This window comes from Lepidochelys kempii, chromosome 4 (genome assembly GCF_965140265.1).
Source record: "Lepidochelys kempii isolate rLepKem1 chromosome 4, rLepKem1.hap2, whole genome shotgun sequence".
Lineage (NCBI taxonomy): Eukaryota > Metazoa > Chordata > Testudines > Cheloniidae > Lepidochelys > Lepidochelys kempii.
Genome location: NC_133259.1, coordinates 16,986,425 through 17,008,966, shown reverse-complemented (window position 1 = coordinate 17,008,966; position 22,542 = coordinate 16,986,425). Strand labels below are relative to the sequence as shown.

General features: G+C 43.7%; 1 protein-coding gene across 1 annotated transcript in view; it reads right to left on the bottom strand.

Moving 5' to 3' along the window:
• Positions 1–377: 377 nt before the first annotated feature.
• GPAT3 (glycerol-3-phosphate acyltransferase 3) overlaps positions 378–22,542 on the bottom strand; it is a 28,647-nt gene continuing 6,482 nt past the window's right edge. The window contains exons 3-13 of the mRNA XM_073340555.1: positions 16,335–16,407; positions 13,502–13,772; positions 11,950–12,024; positions 10,440–10,529; positions 9,642–9,735; positions 7,074–7,189; positions 4,522–4,577; positions 3,896–3,981; positions 3,214–3,342; positions 2,349–2,428; positions 378–1,520 (exon numbers count right to left, since the gene is read on the bottom strand). Coding sequence (XP_073196656.1) covers positions 1,394–1,520; positions 2,349–2,428; positions 3,214–3,342; positions 3,896–3,981; positions 4,522–4,577; positions 7,074–7,189; positions 9,642–9,735; positions 10,440–10,529; positions 11,950–12,024; positions 13,502–13,772; positions 16,335–16,407 — 1,197 coding nt within the window. The 3' untranslated portion in view covers positions 378–1,393. The remainder of the gene's footprint in view (positions 1,521–2,348; positions 2,429–3,213; positions 3,343–3,895; positions 3,982–4,521; positions 4,578–7,073; positions 7,190–9,641; positions 9,736–10,439; positions 10,530–11,949; positions 12,025–13,501; positions 13,773–16,334; positions 16,408–22,542) is intronic.

The following is a 22,542-nucleotide window of genomic DNA, read 5'->3' as shown; positions in this document are numbered from 1 at the left end:
CCCGACTCCCATCTGTGGATTCTGTGCAGAGATGGATGCATAATGCCCTAAGAAGGGCAGGGCCTAGGCCACACCCCTCTCTTCAGCATCTGCCATTGACTAGCTTAGGTGCCTCCCCACCTAGCAGGCTGGCTTTTGTGGATCCCTTTTTTAGGCACCTGTTTCTCCCTAGACATTATCTAGGAATCCCGGGTGGCTAGTTCAGAGTTTATGGATCCCACTGGGTGGCTAGGTGTTGCCATGCCCATGTCCCTTTGTGGATCTGAGCCACACTGCAAACCATTGCCCAACAGAAGAGAAACAGAAACCAGAACGAACAAGTTAAAGGAAAAATACCATTACCAGAGAATCATTAGAAATATAGAATTTATTTCCCCATTACAATAAGGCTGCAGTACATGTGCATTCCCAACAGGCCATTTCTTTTACTGCAAATGACACATGAATTCTGTTTTGGTTTGTAATAGATATTGCTAGCCCAGTCAAGTATGAGCGGTGTTGTGGTAGCTGATCCCCACCGATTTTTGTTAAGCTGTTAGCATTATGCAAAAAGAAGAATTTACTGCACTTATAATAAAAATGCATCTACTATAATACAGAGGTATCCATTTTCAGTTATGGAGCTCCCAATCATCTCTTCCCTTTACTGTACCAGTCTGAAGAAGCACAGTAGTTTAGGGAATAGTTCCAGTATGCAGAGATGTTTCTAGAGGAATCTCCTAAATATCTTCTCAGGTATCAGTTTCCATTAGAGGCAATTCTAGGGTGAGAGGCCATCCAAGGTCCTGGTTGTGTTTGAAGAGGATGTTGTTCTGATTGCCCACTTCTCTCCCCACTGTTTAGTGTCTGTCATTCTAGGTTATTCACCACCTCCCTACTTCACATACATAGAAATACAAACCAATGGAGACAAACAGACCTGCATCACTCAAACCGCAAGATTAGTTAAGAACTGTACAACAAAAAAGCCAGCCTACAAGCATGATGAGAGAGAAAGCAGCTGTTCAGGAAACAAATTTGTTTCCAACTTCCGAGTGACTGTAGCAAGTAGAGTTATATGCACACACAGCATCAGACCAGATTCACTGTTTTCACTTCCCTTTCAGAGAGATTCAAGAGAGTCATGTACTGTTTTTTAAAACTGCATTTTTTCTCCCCCTCCACCCCCAGTTTTAAGTCAGGTTCTATTCCATGATACCTGGAGCTGCAATCCAGTGGAATATCATGCTTGCAATAAAAATACATAACAAAATACTGCCCCATTTGTATGTTCTGCCCCATCCACATAAAGGATATCCACACACATTAGAATAGGTTTGGTTTTTCTCAATGAAAAACCCACAGTATTCCTGTCAGAGCTAGTCCTGGGAAGCTTAGTTGGAAAAGCTGGAGTTCAGTTGGATTCTGCTCCCATTGATAGATTTCCTGTTGATCCATTTCTTACTATCATCTTGCTGTAGTTTTTCTGCTGCTGTTCCTTGAAAGTGTCTTTGACTTTGGCCCTTTTCAGACCTCCATCCCTGGAGCACAGAAGACAGAAAGGATGCAGTTAGACTTCAACATTAGGGAAAAAATGAAGTCGGAGTTGAGCCACTAAATGCTTTTGATGATCTAGGCCAAAGCCCTTAAATATATGCACCCATGTAACTTCATCTTGACTTCAGAGACAGTATCGCTTGCGTGAATAGTATCATCATCTGTCCCTTATGTTACATAAATTCCATATCCCATCCTTCTTGGCTCTGTAGAGCACTGAATCCACTTGTGCATTTTGACTGCTCTCATCAGGGCCTCGCTCTGGAGATTTTTCAGCATGATCCACTTATTTTATAGCATTACATGCTCTTGGGGTACCATAAACCCATACTGAGGCAGGATGTTCAATGGATAGGAGCTCTGCAGTCCTAGGTCCTAGTCTCAGCTCTGCTCCTGATCTGCTGCGTCTCTTCACTACAGTAATGTTACCTCTATGTGCCTTAGTTTCTATTTGTCAAATGGGGAAGACTGTATTGTGCTTTGAAACTTTTAGCTGAAACCCACTGTTCAAGAGCTCTGTATTGTCATCATATAAATTATTAAGAAAACCTTCTTTCATATGAAAGTGCCTGAATAGCCAACTTCCTCATTATCTACCATATCCTGGCTAAGACCATTTAAGTTAAAGAACACAAAGGTTGAGGCAGTCAAAGCTGTCTAGGGGATTAACACATCTTCAATTATATAGTGAAGTAGTGTCCAAGTCCCCTAGACAGTTTAGAGAGTCTGAACCACATTCTATAGCCATTAAGACTTAAAAGACACGTATGCAAAAATGTCATATTAAGTGCAAGGAAAATCACATCTCATACCAGGAAAGCTCAGTCAGTCCTCCTTGATGAGCAATGGCTGACTTCACTCTGTTGGCAAACTGGACAGCATCTTCTCCTTCCTACACGGGATGCAAATTAGAGTCAATTTACCTATGTATTTTTATTTATTTAAAAAAAAAAAAAACACACACACACACACACAGCTGTGCTACAAGTCCTACAGATTCTTTAGTTTGTGACCAGAAAACTTTTGCTTTCGGAGCATTAGGCTTTGTCCGGTTTTGTTTGGGGTTTTCGGTTGGGGTTTTTTTGGGGAGGGGGAAGGGTGTGTGTGTGGGGGGGGGTGTCAGAGAGGGAAGTGGAGCAGCTTTGACACATTAAGCTTGTTCTCCGAATGTCTAGTTTTTAGCCTTTTCCTCAAAGGATGTTAGTCCACTCCTCATCAGCAACTTGATACTAAATGGAAGATCACACACTTCCCATGCAAAATTTAAATCACACACTTGCCAGGCAAATCTAGCATACATTTTAGGTCTGTTTTTGAAGTGATGGCAAGATAGAGAAAGTTTCCCTCAGACAGATTGATGACTTAATAATAAACTAATTTTCCAAACAGCGAGTGTTATTCTTAGCAGCACAGCTCATATTAGCATGAGTAATTGTGTAGCCATTGTGCCATCAGCATTTAGTTCCAGAGCAACACTACATGGACAGGGACAGCCTCCTTTTTCAACAGCTAATATACTGCAGATACATTTCATGCTTAAATACACTGGGAAATGCAAAATTTAAAAAGAAGTTGAACAATGCTACTAAGAGCACTGAAGGAGGCTCAATTTAAGATTGATTCTCTAAGCCCTACTTATTTTACATCCTATACAAAATCAACCACATGCAAAAATACCTCTCTGACCATCGGTGGCATGTACCAGACTTTGCACACAATGGCCCAACTCGTCATTATTCGCAACAGGTAGCTCACTATGTCGTATTTGCTGCTGTTCCAGAACGCATCTCCAAACTGAGGGTCATACTACAGAAAGGCAAAAATAGTAAGTTTAAGTAATATAGATCCAAGGTGTAAACACATGTTATGGCATTTAACTCAGAAGGCTGTATAGGAGGACATTAGTAACCATTACACATTGGCCTCCACCCCCAGAGGTGCAGCATGGGGAGATAATGTATATTTTTACAGGGGTGTCAAGTCTAGCCTGGATTACAAGCTTCATTTTCCTATTCCTTCAAATATTGACTTGTTAATTCATGGGCTGGTCAGACCAGCCCCTGCCTAACTTCTCTCCAGTCTTCCACGTTGTAAGGCAAACTCCAATAGAACTCACCAATAGGTTTCCACTTATTTCAAGAGAGCAACTCTAAAGAGACTGAATTACTTTCATTCATGGGTATTCAGTTGTTTGCTTTCCAATGGCCAAGTACACCAGAGGGCCAGTTGCAGAGCATGTGCTTCTACTGGCAACTGTACTGAGACAAACTCTTGTCCATCTCCCACCCACCCACCAAGCAGCCAGACCTTTCTACAGGTAAACAGCAGTGTCTGGAGACATATTGCTATTGTATTTTACCTTGATTGCAACTGGATAGATGGTCCCTCCTATTTCAAAGCTTCCTTTCTTAAACATCATTACTGATGTGTTGTTTATACAAGTGCCTGGACAAAAGAGAAGTCAGAGTGTTTGCAGTCAGAAAACCTTTGTTATGTATTCTAATGGAGTCAGACAGCAGGATTATACCAGTTTGCAAAGCAAGCAGCCACTGGGGAACAGTAAAAAGCACCTCCAACAAGAATGAATTGGACTTTCCAATGTCTGTGCTTTGTCCAGGCCTAAAGATTGGAGGTCAGAGAATGGTGGGGCAGTGCTCCCCTCCCTGTAGTGCTAGAAGAGTAACGTTGAGGTTTGGGGGAAGAGGATGGAGAGGTAGGTAGAAGCAGGGAGGCCATGCATGATACACAACAGGCTCTCTCTGCATCAGAGAAGAAGGATTAAGCCATGTGTGGGAAAAACCCTTTCAGCCTTCTTCCCCTTCATCCCACCATTTCTGGGAGAAGCTGGAGCATCCTGATACTAGATGTTTCCTATTACAAGTTTGGAACAAGATCTGTTTGAGCAATAGGAGTCACAGCAGGACAACCAAGAGTGACATAAGCACTGAGAAGACAACTAAATCCAGTGGAATGAGAGTTTCTTACCTTCTGGAAAAATTAAGATTGGCAGTTTGTTCTTAGCTGCTACATGTTCTCTCAGTCTGTAGAAGCAGAAAGAAGGATGTTTAAGCAATACAGTTTGAAACAGGATTAATGTTTCCAGTCATGTATGTACATTCAACAGAAACCAAAAGCCAATGTTTGATGCAACATATCACTGTGCATCTGTAATTCATAACAGGAATATCATTTGAGCCTAGATTCAGCTCCAAACATCCTTTAATATTTAGTCCTACCCAGTATTTCACCAATTATTCTTACTTCAAAGGGACATCTCCAGCTCTCTTGCGCATGGATCTGAGAGAGAGCGCATGCATGTGTGAGTTCACGTTTAGCCTCTATTAACGCTTCTGATTTTTAAGTGCAATAAGTAGAGCAAGTCAAAATTTGTAGGAAAGAGCCAGCAAGATTCCCCCCCCCCCCCCCGCCATGAAATATCGTGCTTTTGTGGCAAGCTCTAGTAATAAGTAGCTAATATACTGTGATAAGAAGAGGAAAGTTTTCAATAAGGGTGTTTGTGAAGAAGCACTTCTGTTGCAAGATTCACAAGCAATAACTGAGGGGTTAAAAACCAACAACAAGTATTTGAAGGGCTGACGCACTGAGAGGAAATAGTGTTAATGCAAGAGATGAATGGCATAAAGTTCAATTTAAGTTTTAGGCAGTCTATCCGGAAAAAACTTCTTGGCAGTAAGATACTTTAGGCTGTGGCACACTCAAGTGGTGGAAGCCCCACTGATTGCAATACTTAAACAGGCTGAGCAAAATATGCAAGTTTGATAAAAGCTAAATAATCTTGGTTCTAGTTATTTAATCATAGGTCTTCTCCATTTCTGAAATATCTATAATGCCCAAAATTCTCACCCCTTGATCTTGATTGAGTAGACTTTCTGGAATGCCCCTTCAATCTACCATTTTAGAAGCCAGGAAGGTGAAAGACAAGTTTATCCCTTATAAGACTACCCTGAAAATTCTACACAAAAAATTTAGGATGGGATACAGACACCTGGCATTGGAATCCAGCTCCAACCAGCAGGTGCTCCTTTGAATCAACCGGGGCAGAAACTTAGTTTGAAAGTTTTTTTTTGTTTGGAAGGTTATTATGATCAGGATGATTGGATAAAGATTTCATCTTCTGTCTTCTCCTCCCCCCCCCCCCAACCAAAAACAAAAAAACCCTTCCATTATCTTCTGTTAATGAAGTAGTTAGTGAAGGTATGCAAGAAGAGAAAGAAGGATGAGAGAATGATTCTCCCCAGTTAATGAGAGCTTCCCTCCCATGATGGGAGGTCAGCTATACCAGACTCAGATCTCTAAGGAGGAACAACTCCATTCCGGAGTCAGGAGAGCGATGCCCTTTACAACAAACCTGACGCTAGACTACAAACTTCATAGATACTTGAAATATAGCACTACTATTTCTATTGTACTGCGCTAAGGGAAAGTTCTTCTTTGCTACATGACTATACTGTTCTTTGAGGAAATCTTGCCCTTTCCAGGAGGAACTCAGTACTGTAGGTAACTTCATCTAAAACCGGCAAGTCTGTGGTTTTTAGAAGGCTCTAATTTAGAAGACATTTCAGCAAAAGCCACAGGTAATTCTATTTCATGATAAAATTAATATTTTGTGAGAAAAGTTCGGTTCCTACCTCCCAACAGTCCCAGTTTGGGATTTCATATGGCTTTTCCTTGACATTCGTGTGGGAAAACAATTTAGATTATAATTGTGGAAAGAAACAGCAAGACACTTGGGTACCTGCACACCAAGTGACCCTGGCAGCAGAGCTATCAGATTAACTCCACGTCAGAAGTCCTGTGCAGTCGCAACTGGAACATCTTTGTCACTAGAACCTTTTGTCCAAACTATTTTACTATAGGAAGAGATCCCAAGAGTGCTTAATGACTTTTTAAAATTTTTCCCCATTTCTGCAGTATCTCATTCGTTTGCAAGCACACACTTGCATATTCCGTCCCCATCTGTGGGTAACATCCAAGTTCCATTTCTGTTGCTAATTAGATGCAAAGTAATATTCCCAAAGAAAAATAGTGTAGGATTGCTCCCACAACTGTAATTTTTCCATTCACTGCATGCATGTTGCAAACAACTGCAATCCACATCACTCCAGACTATGGTAATACACAATCATAGAAGGAGGTTGAGTCCTGGTATTCCCAGTGTTTCTACAAGGTGTTTAGCATTTAGAACAAGATGGCCAGATATATTCACTGCAGATAAAGTGCTTCTACAGTCTAGCCTTTCACCCTCCAGAAGGGGCAAGATTGTTAGGCCACTGCCTATCATGCTGACCAATGACTTACCGTTTCCTTATTGCCCCCACCCTGCCTGTATGTCTGTCTCTTGTGTAATACTTGGGTTGTAAGCTCTATGGAGTAAGGGCCATCTTTTTGTTCTGTGTTCGTACAATGCGGTTCTGGCCCATGACTAGGGATCCCAGATGCTAGGATTGTTATAGTTAGAATAATGCCATTTTTCACAACTACAGCAGCACTCAGCTGAGTTATTGCCCATTCCTTACCTTTTTGTCACTAGGTGGCGGTCTTTCATTTCTGAGCGTTCAAACCAGACATGGGGACAGGCTTTGACCGTGGATCTCTGAATAAGTCCCATTAGACCCCCGTGAGCCTGGCCAACCTGCAAGCCCAAATGAGAGACTACTATACAAAACTCATGGCAAAATGAAAGTCCATCTGCTTAATGCCTATTTAAAATACAGCTATGTATCTCCCAAACTAGAGCTTTGCAATGTACAGAAAAAGAAATCCAGTAAAAGCATTCATTTCCTAGACACCTAGAAAATACAGTATTGGATAGTTGGTCTTTTAGCACTATTTAAATATTATACAACCACCGTTCAAACCCTGAATATATAGACAGTAAAAAGTAAAGAGGTAACTATTTTGTAAGCATTTACTTTTGTGCATCTTCAGGAAAAAATCACAAAAGACCCTTGAGTCTGCATTTTTCTGACGTGTCAGGTTTCCACTCACCCTCATGAACAGTCTCTGCACACAGCTAGAAATCCCTTTAAGCACGTTCAAACCAATATGGTGGCTACTAAAGGCACTTGAAGTTCTGCTTTTACAAAATAGTTTAGAGTTCGTACTGTCTTGGTCTCTTCATTATTTTGCACTAGGTCATCTCATACATATTAGGGTGAGCATATATCTGAGTACTAACGCATCTAAATTTGGAAAGTTTTACATGCTTTTGCATGCACACCAAGAACTCTGCAAAAACTGCATGAACAGAAAGATGTTACTCATAATGCAATTAGCATCAATACTTAAGAGAAGTCTTCCTCTTTCCATCCCAAACCTTGTCCTCTGCCTTTACTTTTATAACCTCTTGGGCAAAATATTTAGGGTACGTAAGTCTACCAGTGACTTACACAGATTTTAGGTACTGTCACTGAAGTGTTACCATAGGAAAGTTAACATTTACTAAAGATGAAAGTTAGCATTTCATACCATCTTTGTGCCATTACCACATCACAAGCTACATGGAGATGCCCCCATCTTAACCTGTTACTTCTGGGCATTTCACAATCCCAATAATTCAGCTACAAAAGTAGATTTCTATTCTGCATCTCATCCCTAGAGCACTACCTGTAGCCAGGCTCGAATGTCAGTCTTAAGCTGCAGGATGGACAGGCCACCACAAAAGATAGTCCGCTCCTGCCATTATTCGTGGGTGCCTTTTTACAGGCTGGACACACTGGATATATTTACACTGCAATAGAACATCTGCGACTGACTTGGGTTCGCTGGGCTCAGGTTGTGGGTTGTAAAAATTGCAGTATGGACTTGTCGGGCTTGGGCTCCAGGACCCTGAGAGGGTCTTCCCTCAGAACAAGTCTATCGCAGCAGAATGTTACTGGATTTGTTCTTTTGAATGACTAACACCCAGTTTAGTTAGGTCTTGACCCTCACAGCGGGCAGCTTTAGTAACACACACAAGAGCCAACATCCCTCTCCCACAGCCTTCTTCACAGATTCCACGACAACAGCAATAAGATGATCTGCTAGACAGATCAGATGGAAGCAGGAGTTTTACTTGACAAGCCATTCCTTCAGCACTACACCCAAAATACACCTCCAGCACTTGATCACAGGGGCTGAAGGAGGCCTGCTGCTAGGCCCCTTCATGAAAGTCAGAAGTAGTCTTAGTCACTATCAGGAATTAACTCCATTTTATCACTATCTGCTCTATTGTAATGCAGAGTGTCTCAGTCTGCATTTGAAGAGCAAGCCATTGCTGGTCAGGCACCTGTGCTGTCGAGTTATTCCCAGGTGCACTTTATGAACAGTGCATTCACAGCAATTCTACTGGCCACCAACTTTTAACCTTGACACCCGAGACAACCTTGCTCAAGGACCAAACACCCCCTTCCTTACTTACACTGAAAAAAGGATTGAGAGCAGAGGCTCAATTCTAGAGCATTGAGCAATAACTTAGGGTACGTCTACACCACAAATTTTGGCGTCATTGTAGGATGGATAGGCTTTAATCTAGCTAGCACGAGTAACATAGATGCAAAGATGCAGTGGGCATAGGCTCTAGCAGACTAGCAATCTGAGTGTGTAGCCCATTGGGTTTGTACTGGGGCTGCCAGCTTGTACTACCATATCTTCACCACTACGGTTACCTAAATTCATGAGGTTAAAGCTAGTGTAGATATGCCCAATCACACCTTCATCTGCCATGTAGACATACCTGAATCTTAACAATGCAGTGTAAAGAAATGCATTTTTAATAAGTGATCCAACAGATTCCATTTCTGTGACTTCTGCAGTGGTTCAAGATTCTCAGTTACACTTTGGTCTAAAGGGGCCAAGTGCTCATACATGACCTGGCAGAAGCCATGGAGTTTATCTGGGATCTCAGGATGCACGTTTATTCTGGGGAAAATCCTGCGAGAAGTCAGAGATCCTTCCCATATCAGAGGCTGGTGATCCACTGGGTTAGTACATAGCATTTATTCCAGACATCTGAAGTGAGACCCTAGTTTAGGTCACAAACTTTAGCGGCCTCCTCCTGATCGCTACTGTCTAAAACAACATTTAGAGGTTTTCACTTCTCATACCATTGCATAGCATCCATCGTTAGTCAGGATTAAAACATCTATTGGAGATGTGTGGTTGGCAACACATATACCTCCTTTCTGTGGTCTGTTTTCCCTGCAATGACAGGAAGCATCATTCACTTCACTGTACAAAACATAACTATGTTCCCTTTGTTGATTATATCAAGTGTCTCACTAGTTCCTGGGAGACTGCATTTCAGTGGAATAGTAACAGCAGCAGTTACAATAATTTTGTAGGCACCTGCAAGCTACAATATTGTTGTGATTATTTTCTAACCTACAGAAAATTGTTGGTGAACAAATTCTGTCCATTTACAGACTAGACCTGCTGTTAATGTAAACAGTGTTAAATAGCATTTGAACCATGCTTTGAGAATAATTTCTGGTAAGAGATTTAGTTGTCACACTATAAGCAAATAAGCAAACACTGAGCAAACACCTTCATCATTCAGCCACTCTATCTGTGTAGCAGAGTCATGCTAATTCCATACAGACTAATTAAAGTTCATTAAAAGAGGTCCTCGCTTTGAGACATACCACCACCGACATCACCAAAAAACAAATTACCCCCTTTGTCCTATTTGTCTAGAGTTATGTATCCTCTTTACCAGGGCCATCCCTACAGGGGCGTGGGGCCTGGGGCGGAAGTGACAGATTCGTCTTTTCCTGGACTGTCCAATCGCACCAGCCCGTGGGGCCCCACCAAAGCATGGGTGCCAGAGCCATCACCCCGAATCGTCCTACCCAAGGGATGGCTCTGCCCTTTACAGTAGTGGAGTGCAACACAGACTTACTCACTTGTTATGGTATGTGATGGTACCAGACAGAGCTCTGACGAGGATCCGGGAGCACGTCAGGTGAACCAGTTCGCTTAGCCAATCTTTAGCGCTGAAAGACACGTACACTTACACCTCCAAACAGTCTTGCAAGGGAATTATAATAGATGCCGTTTTCCTCAGCCCTTGCAAAGTGTTCCAGTTACAAGGACTAGGCCAAGACTTTACTGCAATAGTATAGTGTGTTTAGGGCAGTGGACTGGGATTCTGGGAACTTCGGTCCTATTCCCAGCTCTGCCACCAACCTGCCGCAACACCCTGGGCAAATCACTTCACCTCCCACTCGGTCTTGTCTATTGAGATAATTCTACTCCAACAAGCCTGCCATCTCAGAGCGTTTATTTTATATACACACACCCCAGCACAAAGGCAGCCCAACCAAGACTGACTCCCCAGAGGTGCTTCCATACTATAAAAAGTGGTGATGCCACTGGTAGAGACAACATACACAGCAGAGACCTCCCAGGCTCCTCTGGATAGCTTGGGGAGAAACCAGAGAGAGGGAGACCAGGGGAACAAGTGAAGGAAGGAGTGTTTAGCTGCTGTTCAGAGTAGCACTGCAGTTTAGAGTGACATTGGGGTTTCATTCTCAGTTATTTCCATACTGAGCATGCTCACTTCAAAGGTAAGGAGAGGGGGTTTTGTTGTTGTTTGCCTCCCTGCAAAGTCAACCTGGACCCTGACAAATCAAGCTGGACTCTGACAAGCATCAGTAATGAGAGGCCCTCCAGGCCAAGATAGATTCTCAGTTACACAGGTGCTATCCCCTTAAAATGGTGGGTTAGCACAAGTGTCACAACTGGAACTTAATTAACAGTTCTGTTGGTGCTGCAAAGGAGTACTAGAATCCAGCTCAAGGCCCAGAGCCAGGCTGGCCCTGCACATCCAAGGGAAATAAGACCACTTTTTCAAGACCGCCTTGATCACTAAAGAGAGAACGGAGAATATGCACAAGAAATATTTCCTTTCCCAGTCACTCTTTGGACTGGAATCACACTTCAGAGTTTCTCCATTGCAGCAAGTATTGTTTCCTTGTTTGTTGCCTCTGCACCTCTCCTTGCCCCACCTGACTTTCCCCATTTTGCCTGTCACGCTTGTCTTTTGCTTTCCCCTTCATCCTCCTCTGCTCCCAGGAACTCTGTTAGTCTCTCCTCTTACCAGCGCAGTACCACGTTTTCACCACCATATCCTTCACTGTTGACATTCTCCGCATACACCAGGAGTGGGCAAACTTTTTGGCCTGAAGTCCACATCAGCGTTCCACAAGCATATGGAGGGCCGGGTAGGGAAGGCTGTACCCCCCCACCCAATTCCCCCTTCAACTTCCTGCCCCCTGACTACCCTCCTCAGAACCCCCGACCTATCCAACCCGCCCACCCAACTCCTTGTCCCCTGACCACCCCCTCCTGGGACCCCAGGACCCCACCCAACCCAAACAGGTTAATTAAGGGGGAAAAAACCCACACACTTACCTGCTATTTGGCAACTGCCCTACAAGGGTGGTTCCCACAATCATTGAAACAATCCCAATGGCAGCCAAGGTAACACTAAAAACGAAAAGGAAGAGACCAGACTGTTTGTCTGCAGCAAGAAGATCCCTATTGGAGGGGAATTACAGTAATTCATGTCACAAAAACATCTAACTAGATGTACTAGAGAACATTAGAATGCTGAAGAGTATCTGATGAATATCTGAGCCCCTACAATAGTTTCAATTTTAAGATGGGGGACGGGAGTAAAAGGAGCAGTGCAAGACTCCACAGCAACGGTTGCAGCGTGATAACTTAAAAAGCCCTGTTTGTCATCGTTTCTTGCAGGACTCAGTTACCTCAAACTGCAGAGTGATCATTTCACATTCGTGCATATGTGACAGAGGCCCAGTGGTGGGTTACTGCTGCGTTTCAGTAACCCACCACTGGGTTACTGGTCAGACCCGACATGCTCACTGCACCTAACACATTGTTGCCATAATCTGTATCGTAAAGGGGTCATGTAATATCATTGGAAAACTCCTCCCTGATCATTAATATTCTTGCACGATATACCTATGTCCGGTAAATCTACAAGTTATACAGATGTGCTGAAAATGTGACTAAAACATGTTTAAACCAGACACCTCAGGGGAAGTCGATAAACAGGGTTTTTCCAGACAAAGGGGCCAACACTTCAAGCCAGGTATGGCCAAGGACAGTGGCCAAGGACAGTGGGCTATTCATTCGTATCTGCGATTGCAAGAAGATCATTTGCATTGTGAAAGTCACAAGCAGGAAAGTGCCAGTGTGGCATCTCCGTGGATGTAACACCCAGCGGGGGAAGGAACTCTATCTGGGGATACCTTTCAGAAGCCGACGACATTTCAAAAGTGTACTGGACTATAAAGAGCAGGGGAGAAAACCCAAAAGTTATCCATGATTATCCAAGATGGCTAAAAGTCTCTGGAAATTGACTATAGGTGAGAAACCTGCTTAGACCAAGAATGTAGCCTTCTGAAATTAAATTTAATTTTAGAAGCGTATTTTTATTTGTGTGTTTGTCACCATTTCTAGCTTTATTTCTTACACTTGGTATGACTTAAGTCTATGCCCTTTTGTTAAGAAACTGGTCTGCCTTTTACCGTAAACGAACTCAGTGCTTTGACTGAAATGGAAGGATTGTCAGCTACAGCTAAGTTAATAAGCTGCTCTCTGTACTATTGCTTTGAAGGAGCAGCAAACTAGATCAGGTTTTGTGGATGCTACAATAAGAGGGGCTGCAGAAAGATGTTCTTGGGGGGAGAATTTGGGGCTGGAAAGGTTGGTGAGTTCCCCTTACAAAGAGTAAGTGGGTGGTGGGAGCCTGGGTGAGACCTCCATGCTTGTAGGCTGGCTGTTGGTGTCAGGGCTGAGAGCTACAGCAGCAGAGCATTCTAGGTGCTTAGAGTTGCAAGAAGTGTTGGCTGAACCCCTTACCGGCCTGGGTGAACCCCAGCGTGTCACCACATACATACATACACATGAAAACCTAGCTTCCCAGCACTTGGCTCACCGAAGAGGCAGCAGAAGACAGTAGCGGATGAGGACCCCGAGGACCCATACTATAGTCAGACGCAGGCTGATGTACTGGAAGTTGACATTAGTCCTTGTAAGGAGGTTCCAAGAGACTAGTTCCTCTGAAGAAAACCTTTGGGTGACTTCATCTTCCACAATAGCTTCAATCCCCTTCTTGGAGAAATAGAACACATCGGAGAGTTCAAAGTCTACTCTGTGCAGGCCCGCGATCTCCTTCTCCATAGTGGTTTCATCTCTCTGTATGATGCCTTAATAACAGAAATGTGAGGAAATCACTAGATAATTGAACAGAGAATGGATTTAAACAGTTGTCCTGTTGTCACAAAGGATTACTTGCTGCTCTGTGCCGCTCAGATAATGACCTAACAATATCAGAGCCACGTATGTTTGACTGCCAGAATAGTGTGTCATAGATTTGCAAATACTATGCAGCAGGTCAGTTCTTCATCACGCCACCCCCAAAACGCAGACACTTATGCAACAAGGCAGACTCTTTCCTTCCTGTCTGCTCTCTCCCTGTGGGTTTCCTAAACCATGGATAGGATGAACATTAGAAACTAATCCACGTGTCCTCACCACAGCTCCAGAGTCACCCCACAGAGAAGATACAGGTGGGTACTCTCATCCTTGCTTCAGTTATTCTGGAAGATACATATGCTTTGTCCCTTAGGACAATAGCAGCTTAGGACTAGATGCAAGCAGTGCTCCACTTGGAAAAGTATAGAACAGAGACCCAATCTCATTTACATTAAGGTCCCTTTACACCACTCTGGCAATACAATAGAGCCTTCCAGTGTAAATTACACTTACTCCAAGACCACTTTGCACTGCCAGAGAAATGTAACTGTGACTTGGGCACAGATTTCTCCTCCCCCAATGCTGCAAACCATATTTAAAGTGTTCATTCTCCACTCCCCAGCATCTTTCCTACCCCTGGCATCTGTTTGCGTTGGACAATTTTGTTCACCACCACCCCAAGATGGTGGTGGCTAAAACCTGAAGAGCTGCTGAAAACAACTCATCTTTGGCCAGACTTGCAGCTAGCCTGCATTTGGCACCAGTTCAGCCCCACCCCTGGTCAGCAGTAGCTCACAAGCCACAATTGTATTCACTTAACTGAGAAAAATCCTGCAGGCAGTTGTACCAACAGTTCCTGTAAGAAAGCAGAGCCCTACCCCCTACTATTTTATTTCATAAGATGATAAAAATTGAACTGCAACATTTGAACTTTGTCCATGTAGTGCAAAGGGAGCCAAGAACAACATAAGGAGTTGTTCAGAGTTGCATTAGAAGTGGCAATATTCATTGCCCAACGTTTTTATTATGGTATAATAATAATCAAACAGACCTGTGCCATTGCTGGGTACCTCTTGGAGATCAGGGACAAAGTGTAAGTGCTGACTAGAGCTGAAGTCCTGCTTACGCAAGATGTTTTGAGGAAATCAGTAGCAGGCGTAGCCACACATGAGCTGTCTACTGATGTGATCTAGTGTTTAACTGAGAGGCAGAATGACCTTGTGGTTGGGACACTGAACCGGGATCAATACCAGAGTTCAGTTCCCAGTTTGGCCAGACTACATGGCCTGGGGCAAGTCACTTGACTTCTGAGCTTCAGGCTCTGTCTACACTACCACTTTTGTCAGTCGGGGTGTGGAAACAAAACAAAAAAACAAAAACAAAACACCATACACCTCCCTGACTGACATCAGTTTCACCAACAAAAGTGCTGGTGTGGACAGCGCTATGTGGGCAGGATTGAGTCTCCTGCCAATGCAGCTAGCGCCACTTGTTGGGGGTGGTTTAATTATGCCTGCAGGTTCCTGCCATCAAAGAGCGGCTACGTGGGAGACCTTATAGCAGCACAGCTGCACCACGAAACCTGTGCTGCTGTAAAGGGCCGTAGCGTAGACATCGCCGCAGATCCCATCTGCGAAGTGCACATAATGCTCACTCCCGCCCTTAGCCTCCCTCTATTAACTAGGTTTTGCCACCCTTCGCACTGAGCAATACCTTACATAAGCAGGCCTACTGAAATAAATGGTGCTATTCTTGGAGTACAGTACTATTCCATGTAAATAATGTTATATTTAGACCCTGCCCTGCAACCGAGTGCAGAGTGACTAAACCATTTAAAGACAGTCACAAGTAAGAGTGGCAGAATCAAACCCTTAGCTCAGGAGTAGCCAGCCTGAGAAGGAGCCAGAATTTACCAGTGTACATTGCCAAAGAGCCACAGCAATATGTCAGCAGCCCCCCAATCAGCTCTCCCCTGCCCCGCAGCACCTCTCGCCCACCAGAAGCCCCGCCCCATCAGCACCTCCCCTTCCCTCCTTGCACCTCCCAATCAGCTGTTTCGTGGCATGCAGGAGGCTGAGGTGGGGAGGGGGGAGAGGCACGGCAGGCTCAGGGGAGGGGATGGAAAGGGGTGGAGTGGGGGCAGGGCCTGTGGCAGAGACAGGGGTTGAGCGGTGAGCACTCCCTGGCCCACTGGAAAGTTGGCGCCTGTAGCTCCAGCCCCGAGTTGGTGCCTACACAAGGAGCTGCATAGTAACTTCTGAAGAGCTGCATGTGGCTCCGGAGCCCCAGGTTGGCCGTCCCTGCCTTAGGCTGCAAGATCCCTGGGGGCAGAGCCTGTATTTTACTAGGTGCCTGACAGTGTCAGCTACAGTGGGTCCCCGATCTTAGGCCTCTGGGCGCTACAATAGTAATTTAAGAAGATTAGTAGCTCCTTATTCCCCCCCATTTTAAAATCTGTTCCTCATTTTCCTCAGGTTAATATTACTGAGACATTCTTCATTCAAAATTCTTACCACCGAAAGCAGAGTTCTTAAGTGCCTTTGCCTGCTCCTGTTTGACTCCTTTCTGGATTCGTATTGTGGCCCACTGTTCAAGAGAAAAAAAGTGTGCATTTAAGAGATAGCATTTGATGTTGTAACATTTGCTCACCATTAAAAGAACTTCCTATAGGGTAAGCGGTACTTCCCTTGAAAGCCATCTGCATTAAGTTCTCTTCACTAGACAGACAAACCATCACACACACCACCTCTGATTTTGTTCCTGTTCTTAAGTGTCTTGGTACAGATAAAATCCTGCCAGCAAGAGTCAGTGGAAAACAGTCGTCCTAGACTCACTCTGCCAACTTTAATAGAACAGAATGCCAGTTCAAAGTCAAGAGTACACATCACCACAGGATTTTTTTAAAAAGGTTTCATTAGTGGTCCTCAGCATCCAAGCAGATCAGAGACCAAGCAGCTATAAGCCATGCCCCAGCTGCCAGAGTCATATTAGGTCAGTAGAACCTCAGCTTAGAGTGGGGGATGTGTGTAGAGGGAATACTCTATTGCTCATGGCTACAGAGATAAGCTAGAGATAAGGGAGTTTGATTTTGTGCGAGTAGACAGTTGGTAACCCTAGTCCCAAGGTTAATGGGAGCTACCACCCCCTTCCTCCCAGTCTTCTTTTCTCAAAACGAAACATGCCCCTTTTTTTAACCTTTCCTCATAGGTCAGGTTTTCTAAGCCTTTTATCATTTGTTGCTCTCCTCTTGACCTTCTCCAGATTGTCCGCATCCTTCTTAAGGTATGGTACCCTACACTGAACACACTTCTCCAGCTGAGGTCTGACCTGTGCTGAATAGAGCGAGATATTCTCTCCCATATCTTACATGGGACACTACTGTTAATACACCCCGGAATGATATTAGCTTTTATTGCAGCTGCACCACACTGTTGACTCATATTCCATTTCTGATCCACTATCATCCCCAAATCCTTTCCAGCAGCATTGCCAGCTAGACAGTTATTCCCTATTTTGTAGTCGTGCATTTGAGGGGGGGTTCCCCTTAAATGTAGTACTTTGCACTTACCTTTATTGAATTTCATCTGGTTGATTCCAGACCAATTCTCCAATTGGTCAAGATCATTTTGAGTTCTAATCTGTCCTGAGTTCTTGCAACCCCACCCATCTTGATGTCATCTGCAAATTTTATAAGCATACTCTCCACTCCAAGTCATTAATTAAGATGTTGACTAGTACCAGTTCCAAGACAGACCCTGTGGGACCCCTTTATATACATACTCCTAGTTTGACAGCAGATAGCTACTCAGAGTATGATCTTTCAATCTGTTGTGCACCTAGTTTATAGGAATTTGATCTGGACCACATTTCTCTAATTGCTTATGACAATATCATGTTGGACTGTGTCAAAAGCTTTACTAAAAATCAAGATACATGACATCTACAGCTTCCCCCCCTTCCACTAGGCCAGTAAACCTGTCAAAGAAAGACCTTAGGTTGGTTTAGCATGATTTGTTCTTGATAAATCCATGGTGGCTATTCCTTATAACCCTATTGTCCTCATGGTTATTAAAAAGTGATGGTTAACAATTTGTTCCAGTATCTTTTCAGGTATCAAAGTTAGGCTGATTGGTCTAATTCCTGAGGTCCTCTCGGTTCCACTTTTTAAAGACAATACTAGATTTGCCCTTCTCCAATCCTCTGTGAGCTCACCTGTCCTCCAAAGATAATTGCTAATGGTTCTGAGATTACTTCAAGAACGAGCTGAAGTACTCTTAGGGTGAATTTTGTCAGGACCTGCCAACTTGTATATATTGAACCTATTTTTTCCCCCTCTATTCTGCAATGTGTTCCTTCCCCCAGTTGTATTAACTGTGACCTGGTCCCAATCAGCCTTTTTATTCAAGTTTGATACAAAAGAGACATTGAACACCTCAGTCTTCTTGATGTCATCAGTTATTAGCTCTTTTTCCCTATTAAGTAGAGAGCCTATACTTTCCTTTGTTTTTCTCTTGCTCCCAATGGAGTTATAGAGCTACATGTTGCTTTAATCCCTTCTCTCAAATAGTTTTAATAGACAGCATTTGTACCTCTGCTGGGATTCCCTCTCCCAGGAAACCGCATGAAGGTATCCAAGATGCTCATGCCATCACATGCAGCTTCTCTTCCCTCACCCCTTCCATCCTATGCCAAGACAAAACTTTTGGGGGCAGGCAGGGCCAGATTAAGTCAGGGACTTTAAGGGCTGCAGCCCAGGGCCACGGCTCAAGCAGGGCCCCACAAAAATAAATCAGGCAGCGATCTCCAACTCTGGGCCGCTAAAAGTCTCACAGTGCAGCGAGGTGCTCAGGCTGCCTGCCTGCCAGCAGGCCATAGCCCCACGTTGCTCCCAGAAGCCGCTGGCTGCTAGCACATCTCTGTAGCCCCTGGCAAGGGGAAGGAGGCGGCGGCAGCTCCACACACTGCCCCCACCCCCAGCACCATCCCTGCAGCTACAGGGGTGTCGCTTGCAGGCATGGGCAGTGCACGGAGTGCATGCTGTCCCCCTCCTCCCAGGGGCCACAGAGATGTGCTAGCAGCTGACCACTTATGGGAGCAGCATGGGGCTACGGCAGGCAAGCAGCCCGCCTGAGCCCTGCTGCGCTGCCAGCCAGAGGCTGCCTATTGTAAGCACCTCCCGGCCAAAGCCTGCACCTCACACCCCCTCCTTCACCCCGACCCCCTGCCCCAGATCAGAATCCCCCTCCCTCTCCCTGTATACTGAGTTGTATACAAACTCCCTCCCAGACCCTGCACCCCAATCCCCTGCCCCCTCCTGCACCGAACTCCCTCCCAGGAAAAAGACTTTTATACAGAGGCCCCACAAAATCTAATAACCCCAGGCCCACAGGAGAGTTAATCCAGCCCTGGGGGCAGGAAATGTCTATTATATCTGTACAGTGCAGAGCAATAGGTCAGACCGGGACCCACTTTTGGCCTCTAGGTATTACCTTTTTCAAATAAATGGCAAAAATATGAATTACAGTAAGTGGCATCCATGATGTAAAGTTCTATCTTTCACTTCTGGTCCAGGCTAGACACACTTTGGTACGTATATTGGGTTTTTTCCCCAGCCAGTTGTCTTAGAGTAGTGATCAGAGATAAGTTTTGATCCCTACCTGTTTTGCATGAGAAAAGATAGGAATCAATAAAGTCACCAATTTAGAGTTTAGATGGAGCAGATGGTGTCTCATTTGGAAGCATTCCTGATAAAGTTTTAATGTTATTGCTGCACTACTTTAGACACAGCTAAATCCATATTAAAGGCAGAATCAAATAGGTCTCAACACAGCAGAAATCAGTAGCAATCCCGAAAACACAGGATATTGAGACATGCATCTGTAGTGTTTGCAACATCACAATGTACAGCAATGCTTTGCAAGAGAGGCAGCGATCTTCAAGGCAAATAAAAATTGAAGTGTAAAGTAAAGTAAAAAAGGTAACATCTACAGCTAAGACATGCTTGTCTGTCCTTCTCAAAGGGTACATTTCATTTGTCATTTTATGCTATTTTAGAGCATAAAATTGCTATAAAATAGCCTGATCTGGGAGCTCCATAGCCACTTTTCCTACACAAAATCTGCTATACCATAGCAGAGTCTGGATTAAAATCAGATTGCAATGTGCTTGGTGGGACACACAAAAAGAAAGGAAATTTCATCATTTTCTTGAATTCATGCCTTGGTAGGAGGAGTATTTACGAGGGGGAGAAACTGCTACCATGTAACACTACCTAGTCACAAACATCAGAACCATGGTTAAAACACTCATTGCAGTCTTTCAGTATAAACTAGACCAAGCCACTTACAGCACATGAACAACGGAGCAAGGTTCTTTACAACAAAAAGCTACCATGTTGTAGCTTGACCTGAGGCACAAGGGGAAATACTCTACCTAGTCACTAGTTTCCAGGAAATGTTTTGTGCAATAGTATTTCTTGAAACATGAGCAATATTGCAAGATTTTGCAAGTTTGATATGGTTTCTGGCATTCTTCCCCCCTCCTCCCCTCTTTCTTGTGCTTGTTTCAAGAAGCTGAGCAAAAAAAAAAAAAAAAGAAAAGAAAAAAAGGCGGGGGAGGGGGGACGGCAGCTAAGCAGGTTTTTTCAGAAATCAGATCTGCTGTCTGCTCTATCCACACAAGCATTGAAACTCTACAAGGCAGCACTTCCCAGCCCCTGACCTGGAAATGTGTAGCCTCAGGTAGCTAATATTTTGGAAGTCATCAACTGTGACACCTAAGGAAGGAAATGTGACAGATACGGCAATTTCCTGCATTAGCCTGGATATACCTTACTGAATCAAGTTAATCCAATTTAGGACTTCATTGTATTAAAAATTAAAATTTATGTACAATCCCACAAGGATACAAAATGTCTCTAGGGAGGAGACCTGACAATGTAATCCCTGGCAAATGCTGCACTTCAAAGAACTACTGTATTTGAAATAATGTGAACTTTTAAACATAAATACAGCCATATGAAGTAAGACCAACGGCCCACATAGCCCCATGTCCAGTCTTAAATAGGTGCTGAAACTAGGGATGCTGCTGCAACCCCCGTCTTAAAGTAGTAAGAAACCCAAAGACATGGTTTCCGCTTTGAGCTCCTCCTGCCTATAAAAATTGTTCCAGCACCACTGCTGTCCTCCACCAGTGGCCAGTGCCAGATACTTCAGAGGGAGTAATCAGGGCAATTTATCAAATTATCCACCCCCTCTCATCCAGTCCCAGCTTCTGGCAGTCAGAGGTTTAGGGACACCCAGAACATGGGGTTGCATCCCTGACCATCTTGGCTAATAGCCATTGATGGAGTTATCCTCCATGAACTTCTCTATCACTGGGTTCAAAAAAAGACCTTTTGGCCTTCATAACATCTCATGTCAATGAGTTCCACGGGTTGACTGTGCATAGTGTGAAAAAGTATTTCCTTATGGATGTTTTAAATTTGCTACCTATTAATTTCATTGGGTGACCAGGGTTCTTGTGGTTTGTGAAGGGATAAATAACTCTTCCTCATTCACTTTCTCTGCACCAGTCATGATTTTATAGACCTCTATCATACCCCACCCCCCCTTAGTTGTCTCTTTTCCAAGTGACCAGTCCTAGCCTTTTTAACCTCTCTTCATATGGAAGTTTTTCCATATCCCTCATCATTTATGCCCTTTTCTGGACTTTTTCCAATTCTAATATAACTTTTTTGAGACGGGGTGACCAGAACCCCATGCAGTATTCAAGGTGTGGGTGTACCACAGATTTACAGTGGCATAATGATATTGTCTGTCTTATTATCGATCCCTTTCCTAATGGTTCCTAACCTTGTTAGCTCTTTTTTTTAATTATTATTATTATTGCTGCTGCACATGGAGGGCATGTTTTCAGAGAACTATTCAAAGAGATGTCAAGATGTCTTTCTTGGTGGTAAAAGCTAATTTAGACCCATTCATTTTGTATGGATAGTTGGGATTTTTTTCCCCAGTGTGCATTACTTGGCATTTATCAAGATTGAATTTCATATGCCATTTTGTTGCCCAGTCACGTAGTTTTGTGAGATCCCTTTGTAAGTCTCCACAGTCTGCTTTGGACTTAGCTAGCCAGAGTAATTTTGTATCAGTTGCAAACTTTGCCACCTCAATGTCCCAGTACAGATTCCACTTGAACAACACTGGTCCCTGTACAGATCCTTTGAGATCCTGCTACTTACCGCTTATCTGTGAAAACTGCCCATTTAGTTCTACCCTTCTATAGCTAGGCTGCTATATACTTTTAGAGCTGTGCCTAAAGCATTAGCCAAACCAGAGCATTCTATTTCAGAAAGGTATTTTTTATTCAGTGCATACCAAACTATCCTTCATACTAATGAAAGTCACATATGCACATTCCTGAGAGAATATATTGTACATCACAAGACAAAGTCAATCTTAGTTGAGAAAGACTTGACAATGCCTTTTGTGAACAAAGGTTCTTCCTGACTTTTGTTACCATTGCCTAAGATCACAGACACTTTAAAAAAAAAATTTAAAAAAAAACCTTTTTAAGCTCAGTTTGACTTTGGCTTTCCTAAGCACTGAGAGATGCTACAAAGCTAGACCACAAATTATTAGAAACAGTTTAGAGGCTTTCCACACAGTGCTATTTGAAACTCTAGCAGAGCAAGCATAGGAAAAGCAGGTCTTGTTGCTTGGT